Source organism: Podarcis melisellensis (genome assembly GCF_964234715.1).
Source record: "Podarcis melisellensis genome assembly, chromosome: 2".
Classification (NCBI taxonomy): Eukaryota; Metazoa; Chordata; class Lepidosauria; order Squamata; family Lacertidae; genus Podarcis; species Podarcis melisellensis.
The window spans coordinates 73,986,475-74,001,594 of NC_138529.1; the positions used below are offsets into that span (position 1 = coordinate 73,986,475).

A 15,120-nucleotide genomic window follows, 5' to 3' on the forward strand; every position below is an offset into this window, starting at 1 on the left:
TTCTCAGATACCCGAATTGCTGTTTACCTGGTTACTGTCAGCTGGTTATTTTTCACAATCATTGTAGCATCTGGTTTCTGAGGATCAGACCCAGGGTGGACCTCAAGTATATTAAAGTCAATTGGGTGGAAAAACTGCCCTAAAGGGTAAAAAAAGCAATAGCAATTATCACTATGGGTTTGAGTTGTTTCCACACTAAGATCTTTCAGCGGTGCTGAGGCAATTGTTCTTTCACAATCATCTAGAACTGGAATTAAAATAGTAGTTCCTCATGGCACTTAATGTAATACTAGATTCTGCACCAAAAATGTATTTAAATATGTGTTTTTAAATGCATTTTCTCTCAAAATATGCATTGTATATCTAGTGCATAGACAGATCTATCTATAGTGCGGTCCTATAAATCTATTCAGACGTCCCACTGAGTACAGTGCAGCTTGATTCATCCAAAGTATGTGAATAGCATTGCTGCCTAAATACATCTCTTAAAACATGGACTTTTAAACTCATTTTGTTAAAATAAAAATGCAAAATTGAGAACCATGTCAGGGACATTCAGAAAGCAGGAAAGCTGATGCCTCACTAAATTCCAGTCTCCATTAGAGCTGGAGCTACAGATCAGGTCAGTTTATAACAGAATCTACAAATAACAAATTTCTCAAACATCCCTAGTTAGGAACATGGTATCTTTCTTAGTTTTATTTCGTTTGTAGACTGGTCAAATACAATTGCTCTTGTGGTAGCTGTAACATTATGGACTGTTAAGAGATACAGGTATCCACTGGGATGTTTTTCATGGAATGAGGCCAAATATATGGATGTCCAGTGGTGCTGTTAGGGCAGGACCGGGAAGCAGAAGACCAGGGTCCCGCTCTGCAGAATGAGTAGGAGGCCCCTAGCCATGGTGGAACTGAATTACTAGTAAGTGAAAGAATACACATTACATCTTAAAGAGTCACTTCCAGACCATTATGTCCAGGGTCTAAAATTGTGTAATTATCACTATGAATGGCATAATGATAGGAAAACCTGGTCATTATGCACATTTAAGCTCTTGTTTCCTAGCTTGCAAAATGATGGCAAGGCAAAAATGTCCAATCCTTATAAGACACTTGAGAGGAGGGGAAATTAAGGAAAAACACTGCACTGTTTACATTTTTAACGTTCAGAAGCTGCATTACATCCACATAAGAGGCTCCAAACTTCAAAACAAACAAATATACAGCCTAATCTTATTAAGTTTACTGAAAAGGGTGCTTTATTTTGCTCAGCAGAACTTACTAAGAAGCAAATATCTTATTTTCCCCATCCTTCTCCCCCTCCCATCTATCAAACTTGTTACTTTCCTCCTTTGTTTAAATATTTGCACATTGTGGTTTACTCCTTGCCCAAAGGTTTTCAACTCAAATAAGGTTTCCATACTTCTGGAAAACGAATATTGCTTTTCATGTTCAGCATATCAGTCATTTCACAAATTCATACCTAATAAACCATGGGTATGCTCAGACAACCTGTGACTATCCAACGTGTAAAATCCTAGAAAATTCGGATGTACTGCATGTTTGCTCCATGACTGATGCAAAACCACTATAAATGTTGCTCCTTCTCCCATTGAAAATTCCAGGCTCTTTTTCCGAATGATTTTCAAAGTCAAACTAGTTTGGATAAAGAAATACAGTATGAACAGGTGCATTCAATGGTTAACACCACAAATCGCTACAGCAACTCGAATAAAAGACTTTGGGGAAGTGTATTTAAGAATAGGAAGCTGCCTTGTGTTGAGTCAGGCCTGTGGTCCATATAGCTCAGTATTGTCTACATCAGCCTTTCTTAACATTGGGTCCTCAGATGTTGATGGACTACAGCTCCCATCATCCCTGACCACTGGTCTTGCTAGCAAGGAATGATGGGAGTTGTAGTCTAATAACTTCTAGGGACCTGAGGTTGAAAAAGGCTGGTCAACACTGACTGGCAGCATTTCTCCATGATTTTAGGCAAGGATATTCTCTGCCCTACCCATACATACTGGGGCTTGAACCTGAGTCTGCATGCCAAGCAGATGCTTTGCCACTGAGCTACAGTCCTTCCTTATCTTTTACGTCTTCTGTTATCTGTGTTTCTTTGCTTAAGAAAAAATATATATTTTAAAACATGCTTGGTGTGTGAATTTTACCTAGGATGTAGTAAGGTGACTTCATCAAGCCATGTGAACATCATTTGCTTTGTGCCATTGTGAAGAGTGATACTCTCAGGAGTTATTTCAAGCTTTACATTCAACTGCGTATTTAGAATCCCAAGTCTTCCAATATAGGTATTGTGTATTGACCCTACATCATTACTGCTCTTCTTTTCGCCAATAAGTTGCCCATTGACAGTAATACCTAAAAAGAGAAGGAGGGGCATAAGTAAATAAAAATTCTTCAGAAAAATAAACCTTGGTAGCTAAAAGGGCAGTTTTCTATGGACAACTAATTATACAATAAAAAAAAACTGCCAGAGGACTACCTTTCTAAGGAACTCCACTTTTCTGGAAGGGGGCAGGATAAAAAGCCTTAGCTGAACCCCAGATTGCTGTTGGAGAAAAGTCTCAGTTTGAACCTGTCCAAGATCCTTTTATTCTAGCCTGGCCTTATTGACTTCCCACCCAAGCCACCTTTAGGCATCTGTCAGATCCTGCAGGTTCCCTCTTGTAGTGTAAACAGAGATAACAGGCTCCAAGTGAATCTAGCTATTTGAAAGTAGAAGAAGAGGAGTTTGGATTTGATATCCCGCTTTATCACTACCCTAAGGAGTCTCAAAGTGGCTAACAATCTCTTTTCCCTTCCTCTCCCACAACAAACACTCTGTGAGGTGAGTGAGGCTGAGAGGCTTCAAGAAGTGTGACTGGCCCAAAGTCACCCAGCAGCTGCATGTGGAGGAGCGGAGGAGCGAACTCAGTTCTCCAGATTACGAGTCTACCGCTCTTAACCACTACACCACACTGGCTGAAAACAATGCTGGTGCATGTGTGTGTGTATGTGAGGGTGGGTGGGTAGCTGTAGGTACCAGCTGGATGGGACTGCACAGCAACCAAGAGGTGAGGAGGAGCAGCCCATGTCCTTATGCAAGGGTGTTACTGAGGACTTTCATAGCTACATGGGGCTCAAGGCTGCAGGCTGTGCACTCAGAGAGTGGCAAGTGGCGCTCAGCATGTGTGATAAAAGCTTACCTGTAGTTGGGTCCCTGATTAGGTTTAACACAACGCCTGGCTCTTCATTAATGTTAAAGCAAAGAGCATCTTCTTTTTGGGGCACATCAATAATGAAGTGTGGATCTGCATCAACTGCAAATGGATATTTACAATTAGATCACTGATCATTTTCTGAAAGCACGAGTTCATTTCACATTTAAAGAATACAGAAGGAGTCCAGAAATGCGGAAAGAAATTATCTCTGCCTGTAATGCCCTTGCTGTGCTCCAGAAAAAGTTCACAATCCATTAGAAAGTTTGGATGGAACTACATGTTACTGCAGCAAATGTGGGTCCTCAACATGAACATTGGTGGGGCTGGGGTAGAATCTTTGTAGGGCAGAAATGAACTGATATTCAGGTGCCTAACCTGAATAAATTCTCCTCCTAGGCTGTTTTCCTCTCAACTAGTCTTACTTCCAACCTCAGAACCTTGCAGAAGGGAAATAGTAGGAGTATGGAGTGGATTGTTGAGATTTGCAGGGATAAAGCAGTTCTAAAAGGGTTAGGCGCCACCCTCTCCCGCCTGCCAATTCTCCCTGACAAATGCTCCTCCCCAATTAGAGTTAGGAGGCAAACAGAGAGTTAGGAACCACTTGCTTGTTTCATAGTACAGTATGTAATTCTGCCTTAAGCATGCTAGAACCACCTATGCTCACAAAAATAGCTTTACTAATTGGGATCAAACACATTCACACACCCCCCAACATAGTCATAGCTTAAGAAAGAGAGTTGCATTTGACAATGATTTTAATGTGATGTAATAATGATTTAAGAGTTATTGATTCAATTACTACATGAATTATGAACTATTGTGTATGAGTGTACAGGGTATGCAGGGATGATATTGGATGCCTATAACGACCCAAGCGTTAATGCCTATGGGGGCCTAACAGGGCTGCTACTTTATTTATTTATTAAATTTCTATCCTGCCCTTTATCCAAACTATGGCTTTATGGCAATGCTGTCCAATTTGAATGTCATGGCATACCAAGGTTAGAGAAAACCGGAAAGTAAAGAAGGAAACTTGAATACGAGAGGAGAAGAGGGAGAGCAGGAGCCTTCCAGAACATTCCTAACTCTTCAAACCCTGGCTCATCATGAAATCTGAACTGGGAACTACCGATATGTCTCTGTGTTATGATGGAAATTGGTCACAACATGGAATGCTGTAGCGGAGACTGTAGAACTTAAGTGTTTTAGACCACAGATCTCACTATCCATTATCTGTAACAATTCAAAACAAAACTCACCGCTGGTATATCTGTGATAGTGTTGTGGTGCACTATATGCTGGAATAACAGGACGTGATGCTGTGTAGAAATAAGAAAATGTTACACTAGAGGCAAAACAGAATGCATATATACAGAGAGAGTCAGAGAGAGAGAGATGAATTTTCATACCAATTTTAAATAAACATAACTTGATTATATACTGTTCCTGATCAGAACAGACAAAAGTAAAGGTTCAATGAATCTTATGCTACTTCACAGTTTCATTGAAAAAATGTTGCTGTTATTACGGAATAAACAAAAGAGGTGAAATAACCATGATACAGGCAATAAAATAAACACAGATTATTATGGATTGTATTCTAGCACAATGGTAAATATTCCATTTCATGCACTGAGGGGTCATCCCCCTCTCAGGACCCATGTGTTGTGGGAGTTTCCCCAATCCTCCAGAGCAAATCTGGGTGGTACTCTACTAAGCTTTACTCAGAGTAGACCGATTGAAATCAATGGACATAGCTTAATAGTGTTCATTAATTTCAGCAGGTTTACTCTCAGTAAAACTTAGTGGCATACCACCCAGGAGAGCTGGTGCCAGCAAGTGTTGTTGACAAGACTGAATTAGAAGGCCTGATGTTGTATAAAGCCAAATCTATGTTCCTATCTACCACAGATGTCAGTCTTTGTAATGTGCAGTTGGTTAAATACAGGTCTTACTAGATTTCTGAATGGTAGCTGGAGTTCTTGGAGTCTATGGGGTATTAGGGGAAGGGTAGTACCTCTTGTGGGAGACACTTCCTACTCCTTCTGGGGTAGCTTGCCAACCTTTGGTCCCCACCCTGCACACTGCTCTCTTGCTGGGCTCATGTTCTGGGGCTCTGAAACATTACACCCTATTTTCCCTATGGTATCTTCTCTAATTGTCTTCTAAATGGTTATCAGAACATAGGAATGTTTACGTGACTTCCTATACTGAAATGACATTTTGGATCAATGTGCAGATCAAAAGATAGCTACCCTTGTTTTGCAGTTCTTTAAATGTTGTGACACAGTTTTTGCAGTTTAAACTTGTCAACTGTGCAATATAATATGTATCCTGAATGAAAGTAAATGTTTAAATGTGTGTTGTGAGAGAAAACATGCATTTAGATACATATTTTGAGCAAAATAAGTATTTTATATGTGTTTTTAGAGAAATGCACATTTAAAAATGTATTTCATCAAGCATTTAAATATGTATTTAAGAAGAATTCTTTCAAAAATTCTCATGGAAATGAAACATAAATATGGGGGAAATTGTGTCAGAGTGGCATGGACCATAATAGATATGTACTGCTGTCCAGTTAAAGTTGTACCTATGAAAAAATGTTATTGGATTCATTCTGTCCTTAGGGTGGACAGATACAAAGGAGTGCATAGCTCCTGTACCTTTAACAGTTTTGTAGCGGTGTACACCTTATATTCGTCTGTTCAGCTTCTATATAGTAGCCCAGTTATCATTTGGCTATTGTATTTGCACATTATTATTATTATTATTATTATTATTATTATTATTATTATTATTTCTGAGTTCTAGATCTGACATCACAAACATAACTAACAGTTAAAATTGCAGTAGCAATATTAACCATATGTGTGCTCAGTTTAGACTACTAATTCCAAAAACTTTCCTTAAAATCCTTACAGAGAAATCGGAGCAGTTTTATTTCCATCACCAAAGCATCCAAAGCAACGAACAGCATGACACACAAATGACTTGGTACACTATGTAAAATCTGTCCCTGCCAGGGACAAAGGTCCCCACATGATAGCTATTTAGTATACACTTGCTCAATAATTAAAGTAAAATAATAATTAACAGTAAAACGATCAATGCAATAAAACTTACCATCAGCTGTTTTCAACATGAAAAGAAAAAGAAGAAGAAAAGAGAGAGTTAAACATTTAGAAACATTCATTCTGACATAGATTACTTCAGCCTAGGACATTTTGCCACTTGAGACAAAACGGAAAATACCACATACACCCTCCTCACCTGCCTCCTCCTCCTTCTTTTGCTCAGTGCCCCCTACCACTGCTGCCACCACCACCTCTTCTGCAGCCGCTGTCTGAGGTGATTGGAGGCAGCCTGAGGAAGCCCCGGCACAGCAAGGGAGTAAAAGGAGGCCATAGAGGAGAAGGAGCTGAGCAGGCAGCAGAGAAGAAGGTGGCGGCAAAGGCTGCTAAGCGCATGAGGCTCCGAGTAGTGCACAAAGAGGCCAGATCTGCCACCTGAGGCAACTGCCTCACTCCACCTCATGGGTGGGCTCACCCTGAAGTACTTTGAAAGCAAACGAACAGTAGAACGTTCTCAACAGAATCTGGATACATCCAAGATATATAAAAGATTGTGGAATAACCACTTACAGTCCCAGGCGTCATGCTCCCTAGCCCCCAACCCCAAGAAAACAAAGACTGATATTGGATCAAAACAGGCCACAATATATTGAATACAGATGAAAGAGGATTGGCTTGGGCATGGGGCAATTAAATACTTCCAGCCCGCCTGCCGGAAGTCACGCTATGGTCAATCCAAGCGGGGGTTCCTAACAGGGTCATAGCTAGGGGGTGGTGAGGAAGGCACCTCCCCATCTGCACTTATGGAAATCTCAAGAGCCTTCTGCCAGCAGGAGTGAACCAGCTGGATGCAACCCAATATTTTATAGTTATTCACCTAGGATAGATATGTTCTATACATACAGCTGTTCTGAATGTGAGGAGTCATGTCACCCAATCACCAGCTACTTAATGAAACCAGATGTAATCTCAGATTGTTGCCACAGGTTCTTTGTCACTTCTTCTACTCTGCTTTCAAACAAGGTGTGAAGACAGATCTTCCACATCAGAACCTAGTCAAATACCAACACCAGTCTTAACTTTTCTTTTCTGGGTATCAGCAGAAATACTGCTGATATTCTTTCCAATGCCAGTTATTGGCCAGGAAACTTTAATTTGTGTGTGTGTGGACTTACAAATCTCTTTCCTTTGGAAAAACAAGTCAATTTGCTATTTTTGTAGTGAATAAAATCTACACTGCAGTGCCATGTACTTTTCAAACTTTATCTTCACCTTCAACAATGAAATTGGGAGTCAGGATCACAACCCCCCCGGGTAAAATAAAATAAATACGGTATAATATATCTCTACCTTCCAGAGGCTTGTCAGCAATTGCAGTCTCATTCACGGTGTCTTCTGGCTTTGTAACTACCATCGATGTTAAAGGAGTCACAAACTTGTATTTCAGAGACATGTCCAAGATTTCAGCAGTCAGATTAGTCTTTTCGTCTCCCGTTGCTACATTGCTGGATGAAAGGACAGCATCAAGTAAATTGGTTGCCCCCATATGCTGTATTACATCAGAAGTGGCTAGCCTGGGGCCCTCCAGATGTCGCTGGGACTCCAACTCCCATCAGCCCCATCTAGCACAGCCAGGGATTTTGGGAGTTGTGGTCCAAAACATTAGGAGGGCCACACATGAGCCACCTCAGTGTTGCAGTCAATGACACAGATGGTTAAAAAAGAATTAGAGTACTCCATGTAGTATGGCTATTGACCATCATAATAGCTAAAAACAGAACCTCTGTGTTTTAAATGCAGCATAACTGCATAGAAGTATTTGTTCCTTGATGGGAAATAAGATATAGTTCTAGAAATGATCAAGGGTGTCTGCATTCACACTGCTTCTGCAATAAATCTCTGCTAGAGACAGAGGGCCTTTGTTATGCGCAGCAGCTGAAAGTGCAAATCCTGCACCCAACTCTGGCAACAATTTTGAAAAATGTGGTGGGCCAAAAAAAGGGAATATATTTGAAAGCATCAGCTGAGGTTGGAGAACAGAGAAGGCAGAGTCCTTTGTTTTAGGGAACTGCCACGTAAGATGATTACATGGCATTAATTAGGGCAAACTCCATTTTGAAATATGCACAGTAGTACAGTTGAAAGAGAACACAATTCCAACGGCTTCAAGAGAACATTGGATATATAGGGTAGGTTACAATCTTTTATCGGATTGTAGCTTGTTGGTCAAGACTCTCTTTTCTCCCACCTCGGAAAAGGAAGACTTTTAATCAAGTGAGGAGACCTCTCTGTGTCACAAGCATCTGAGTTTTCGGCTACGGGGAATGGCTGAAACTGATGAGCTAGATTTAGGGTTTAAGGTTCACTGTACTTGAAATGCCTTCCCAAAGCAGAAGACCAGTGCTATTTTTATAGAAAAAATAGGTGTCGGAACTCACCCTTGTTCGCTTATAATGGCAATGGTGCCCACCTGAGAGGTGCCAGAACTGAGTTCCGGCTGAAAAAAAGCCGTGCACAAGACTGATCCATTAGAAGGGTGCTTTTATCCCACTTAAGACAAATGCCCTCCTAAAAAAAATGAGGGCAATTCCAGAACAATCCTATGATGTACAGTCCTACCATGTTCAATTGTCCACACTCTAGGAAATTTTGCATTGGATTTTAGCTTTATTCAATTAGATATGGGATATTTCTCCAAATTTTTGATCTTATTCATGACATCAGAAAGCACCGCCCAATACCGTTTTTCCAGAAGCTGTTGAATGGTGAGATAAGCCCAAAGTCTCTCAATAAAATCCCCAAATATGTATTTCTGTTCTTCAGTAGCTTTAGCTGTTTCTTCAACATCTGCTTGTTCAGCGTAAGTCACATCTTGTTCTGCCTGTTAGGCATTTTAAAGAAATACTTAATTTTATTCATTAGCTTGCTTGCAACATCTGTATACTACCTTTTTCCAAAGCAACCAAGTTAATTTACAGTTTAAAATAATAGCTTGCAAATAAAAGGCAAAAGACAAAAAGCAGCAAGAAGGGAAGCGAAAAATAAGCAAGGTTGGGTTCTAAATATTTCATACCTCTGCATAATATCTATGGGGAATGGCTGTTCATGAAGGCAGCTATGGGAGTTGGTTAGCCAAGTGGCCTTTGGTTCTCGTTTTGGTAAGTTTTCAGACAGAAAGCTGAAAAATATGGATCTAAACGGCAGTGCCTCACGGAGTGAAAATTCTGGACAAGTTCATTTCCATGTTGGTCAGGAATGGGTATGGGGTAGGCATAATGGGAATCATAGGAAACTACAGGATCAGAAACAATCATCTTTCTCACACACACAAGCAAACATGAACTCACAAACAGCAAGAAGCTCCTAATTTTATCTACAGAGCTATAGTCCTACCTTTTAAAATGGCAAGCGCTGCCAGGAAAGAAAGTTTAACCACACACACACGTTATAATTGCCAGACCTAACAAGACACTTACCCCATGAGCTTTCACCTCTGCAGTAATACTGTTTAGGTCATTGTCTATAATACGTCCAGCCACAACAATTTCAGAACCAGCATAATAGTGCTTAAAATTATTTTGAGTCAAGTCAGAGATGGCATTTTCAGGGTACTTAAACTCTACTTCTGTAAGTAATGGATTGGCCACCTCATTATAAAAGTCCTAGAAAATAAAAATAAATAAACCAACACTTAAACACAGCCTAGTTTCAGTGCATATTTTTGTAAAGAGAAAAAGAATGCATATATACATATACAAACATGTAGATAATAAAATTATCTCCTGGTGATCTTGGTCCATCAAATGTTTTGTGCCTGCTTCAGAATAGTATCTGCTTTGTTTATTGTGCCCCACTTTGAGATTACTTATTGATGAAGGAAATGTTTAAAATGCTCTTATATAAAAATAAACAAATTTACTGTAGACTTAATCTGACTCATAGACTTGTGAGGGTTTTGCTATAAGGCCAAAATGCTGCTTTAATTTCCTTGGAGGAAAAGCAAAATGATAAAGAAATCCAAACACAGAACAAGGCAAGCTCTCCAGTACAAGATTGCTACTGATCAATCTCTGCACATTAGAAGTAGGAGAATTTCACCTCTGCATGCTGAACAAAGGCCATAAAACCATAAAATGTGGAATCAGCTGGAATCTCAATGGTCATCTAGCTCAATCCACTATAGCAGGTCTGGGTAGCCTTTGGCCCTCCAGATGTTGCTGGCCTACAAGTCCCATCAGCCTCAACCAGCATAGCCAAAGACCAGGGATGAAGGAAACTGTAGTTCAGCAACATCTGGAGGGCCAAAGGTTCTTCAAACAGGCACTACAGCATCCCTCTTAGGCAACCACCCTCTCTCTGCTTAAAAATCTCTACTGAATCGAAGGAAATACACAACATTATATTCTTGGTATTCCAAAGCACATGTTGTTCCTAACATTCTAGCTGAATTTTGCTTTTATCCTTATGAACAGGAAGAGTTGAGGAGAGGTGGCCTTGCTAGGGCAGATTAGGGACAGTTATTCTCCTGTTTGGCCCCTTTCTATAGGGCTGAGCAAAGCAGAGCAGGGTTGTTGTTGTTTTAGCAATACTGTTATGAATTTGCCGGGGGGCGGGGGGCGGTGCAGACTCCTCATAATTTCTGGATTTAGTAAAAGTTTGAATTAATCAAGGTTTGATTAAATTTTGCCAAACACGGAACCCCCCGGTAATGAGTAATGAGCCAAGCCAGCTGGGAATAAATAATAATAATAATAATAATAATAATAATAATAATAATAATAATATCTTATTTATACCCCACCCATCTGGCTGGGTTTCCCCAACCACTCTGGGCTGCTTCCAACAGAATATTAAACAATAAAACTTCAAACATTAAAAACTTCCCTAAACAGGGCTGCCTTCAGATGTATTCTAAAAGTCAGATAGCTGTTTATTTCCTTGACATCTGGTGGGAGGGCGCTCCACAGGGTGGGCGCCATCACCAAGAAGGCCCTCTGCCTGGTTCCCTGCAACCTCACTTCTTGCAGTGAGGGAACAGCCAGAAGGCCCTCAGAGCTGGACCTCAGTGTCTGGGCTGAACGGTGGGAATAGAGATGCTCCTTCAGGTAAACTGGGCCGAGGCCATTTAGGGCTTTAAAGGTCAGCACCAACACTTTGAATTGTGCCCGGAACCGTACTGGGAGCCATGTAGATCTTTCAGGACCAGTGTTATGTGGTCTCGGCGGCCACTCCCAATCACCAGTCTAGCTGGATGGGTCAGTAGCAGTCGACAAAGGCCAGGGATCACCCATCAAGGAAACCATCAGAGGGCAATACTGCCAGGTAAAGAGAAGTGGGAGCCCTTATTTGCTGGGGTGCTAGTGGGCAGAGGCAAAGACCAGGTTTAGGGTTTCAACTTTGAATGACGTAGGTTGTGGGGTGGTCCTGGGAGTCAGTTAGCTGTGAGAGGGAGAAGGAAGGGCAGAACTCCATGTGAGATGGGGATGGCAGGATAGAACTAAGGGACACAGTGGGTGGTTTTTTTTGCTGTCCTTTAAATCTAGGGGAAGCCAGACCCTCATAGGATGCTCTGAATGCTCTGCCATCTTTCATTCTTAATGCAGGAATCCAGCCTCCAGCTCGACAACACAGGAAGCATAGTTAAGTAGAGAGAATGATTTATTGATCAAGTACACAGATAATGCCAGACAGCATTAACCCAGCTGCCACCCTCATGAATTACAATGACTCTTCTGCTGAGTCCCTCCCCTTCCTCCAACTTAAATGGGATTTCTGTCCCTTACGTTTCTGCTTCCGCCTCCTATCCCACACCCTCCCCCAGCGGTGACTCTGTGGGCTCATTGGATCCCCTCCAACTTCTTCCTGAGAAGACAGACCTGCATTCCTGAGAGTGGGGAAGTTGGCCCTCAGCTAGGCTCCTCTCTTCTGTTAGTTAATCCTGTTTCTTCCTGCCTACTTCCTCCACTGAAAGCTGGCTGGGCTGGCTCAGTCGTGACATAGGTTGTACACATGTCTAGATAAAGACACCACAGTATCTGCTGTGCCTCATTGTCCCAAAAGGGAACACAGACCCTGGTTAAATATTCCTGAAACCCCTGGAATCTTGTACCATTTGTGGAGATTGGGGTGGTGTGTAACAATACCATGCTGAGGTACTAAAGTGGATGAGTCTTCATTCTGAAAATAACAGTAGCTTATCTGTTTTAACCTTTAAAAAATAATAATCAATTGTCACCTAATGTTATCATATTTTACCTGTAACTGTAGGGCTGAATCAGAATCTTCATAGATACGACGAGCCACTCCATTGTTCTCCGTGGCCAACTTTTCTAAAAAGCCATAGTCAAGGTCATAACCAAAACCAAGATTATATATGGGGAATTTCCCTTGAGTTGCATTTTTGGTTCTGAGTAAAATTTCTTGGATGCTACTCACTCCTGTATGAAAACACAGACAATAATTAATGTTGAATAGGTTTCTCATGGTTACACATATTTATAGAAAAAAGCAACAAAAATCCTGTTATACTTGTTTCTGAGATACCAGTATTAATGTTTTTCTCTTCCCAAATAGGAAAAAAGTTTAGAACACATTCAGCAGGATCATTCATCTTGTAGAGGAATTCAAGGTGGCCACTTATAGAAACCATGTGACTATGTTTAATAAACGTACTTCTTGCCAACTCACATGATCTATACACTGAATTACTATTTTTATAATACATCACAGAACTTGTATAGATAACAATGAGCAACTAAATGTGCCCATACACCAGGGATACCCTGAAGCAGTGGTTCCCAATTAGGGGTCTGAAGACCCCTGGGGTCCACGGCCCCATCCCTTGCCTAATTTTTTGTCATTTTTGCATGGTAATATCACAGATATATGGACTGTTTCAGCACTGTGAGGTTTTTCGATATATTGGCCAAGATCAGTTTTGAAATCACACCGCAATAACGATTCTGACCCAGCAATACGCAGCAATATATCGCTCCTCACATAAGGGAGAGCAGGGCAACCAATTTCAAGGTACTGCTGATATCGCATGGTGACCTCAGCCGATAACAGCGCTGATCTGAGCTGCCTTCCTCTCATGCTGATGCAGAACAGGGCAGTCAATCGCCCTCACTTCAGGGCACCGTGGCATTACCTTGCCTGGGCACTGAGGCAGAGCAGCTTTTCCCAGTCAGCAAGAAAGCAGCACCAGCCACAGTGGACGTGGATCTTCACTGGTTGCTCTGCTGATGCACCCCCCCCCATCCCCATCCCCTCTCACTCAAACCATGCAGAGGAGCTGACTCCACTTCCTCCCCCCCCACCCAATCTCTGTGACTGCTCTTTCCCTCATCCCCACACCTGATCTCCAATTTAAGACATTGTGATATATCAGAATATTGCAATGTTTAGCTGCTGATATATCACAATGTTGAAAACCAGATATCGCTCAGCCCTAGTCTGTTTTTTTAGTATACTTAAAATCTTTTGCTTATTATGGGCTACCCCACATTTAGTTCAAAAAATTGCTTTCCAGAGGTAACTAGCGCAGAGTTGTCAAAATGTTCAAAAGTAGGGGGTCCATGGCTTTGCCTTTTTTATATAAATGCTTTTTATTAACTTATTATTACAGCACATACACACACAACACTTAAAAAACAAACTACAAAAGAAAACATAAAATAAATGATAAACTGGATCAAAATAAATGATCCATAAATCCGCAAGTTTCTGCACACGGACTTATGTTATCCAAGCTTTAGTTCTTATTCTGTTCTAATAGACTTCCTTCCTGCTTAACGCGGGTCTGATTTTAAATTTGATAAACTGTTTCTTTCTCATTTCGTCTTTTCTACCCTTCTCCATATGTTGTATTCGTAACTTTGTTTTTGCAAAAATTATTTGAAGCATGTCCAGGTTTTAATTTGAGGGCACTGTTGTTTTTTATCTGTCATTTTTGCCAATTCAAGGTAATCAAATAATCTCTCTTGCCACTCTTTTTTTGTTGGTACTGTTTCACTTTTCCAGTTTTTTGTGTGTCGGTCACTTCTTCCTGCCCGTCTCAGAGATCTCTCCAACAGGTTCCAATTTTCTGTAGTTCAATATCCTTGATTCGCAAATTAGCAATTAAGTCCTTAAGTTCTTCTTTTCGCAATATTTTAGAGCAGTGTTTTTCAACCACTGTTCCGCGGCACACTAGTGTGCCGTGGGAAAAATTGAAAAATTCAAAAGATTTAAAAATAAAGTATTTTATAATTTTTCATATTTCTGTTTACTTACTATTTCACAATAAAGTAATTATAAAATACTTTCTTTGTGTTTATTTGATTCCTATTCAAGAGAATTACTTTATATATAGTCAATATAGGCACAGAGTTAATTTTTTTAACATTTTCTAATGGTGCTGTGCCTCGTGATTTTTTTCATGAAACAAGTGTGCCTTTGCCCAAAAAAGGTTGAAAAACACTGTTTTAGAGCACAGTGTCTTTTTAAACTGTGTTTGATTGTCACCTTCTTCCTCCCCCTTGTAACATTAGACTCCTTTTTTGCTATCAAATTGTCTGCCGATCATTGTACATACCTTTGTAGGTCTTTCTTCTTTGTTTGCCAGCCAGCAGTCTTATTATTTTAGTCTCAGATTATGGAGAGATCTGTTGTTGAATCACTCAGGCTTTTGAGGCATCTCATAGAAAGGGAAGTCACTGTATTTAGTGTTCTCCCTCTCTCCCTGCCACTTTACTAAGTGCAGGAGCTGTTGGGAAACCCCTTTTTGTGCAGCTTGGCTGGGTCAGAGCTCAGAACCCTTTTCTGAGCCTTTTTATGGGTATT

The 15,120-nt window shown here is 40.7% G+C and overlaps 1 protein-coding gene across 1 annotated transcript in view; it reads right to left on the minus strand.

The window, feature by feature from the left end:
* The window catches only part of LOC309361673 (inter-alpha-trypsin inhibitor heavy chain H3-like), a gene marked incomplete at its 5' end in the record, with an annotated part of 69,272 nt that overhangs the window by 668 nt on the left and 53,484 nt on the right, over positions 1 to 15,120 (minus strand). Inside the window, 10 exons of the mRNA XM_081896747.1 lie at positions 28 to 139; positions 1,483 to 1,655; positions 2,174 to 2,381; positions 3,209 to 3,322; positions 4,483 to 4,693; positions 6,350 to 6,355; positions 7,559 to 7,802; positions 9,039 to 9,178; positions 9,774 to 9,959; positions 12,553 to 12,734. Of these exons, the coding sequence (XP_081752873.1) occupies positions 28 to 139; positions 1,483 to 1,655; positions 2,174 to 2,381; positions 3,209 to 3,322; positions 4,483 to 4,693; positions 6,350 to 6,355; positions 7,559 to 7,802; positions 9,039 to 9,178; positions 9,774 to 9,959; positions 12,553 to 12,734 (1,576 nt within the window). The remainder of the gene's footprint in view (positions 1 to 27; positions 140 to 1,482; positions 1,656 to 2,173; positions 2,382 to 3,208; positions 3,323 to 4,482; positions 4,694 to 6,349; positions 6,356 to 7,558; positions 7,803 to 9,038; positions 9,179 to 9,773; positions 9,960 to 12,552; positions 12,735 to 15,120) is intronic.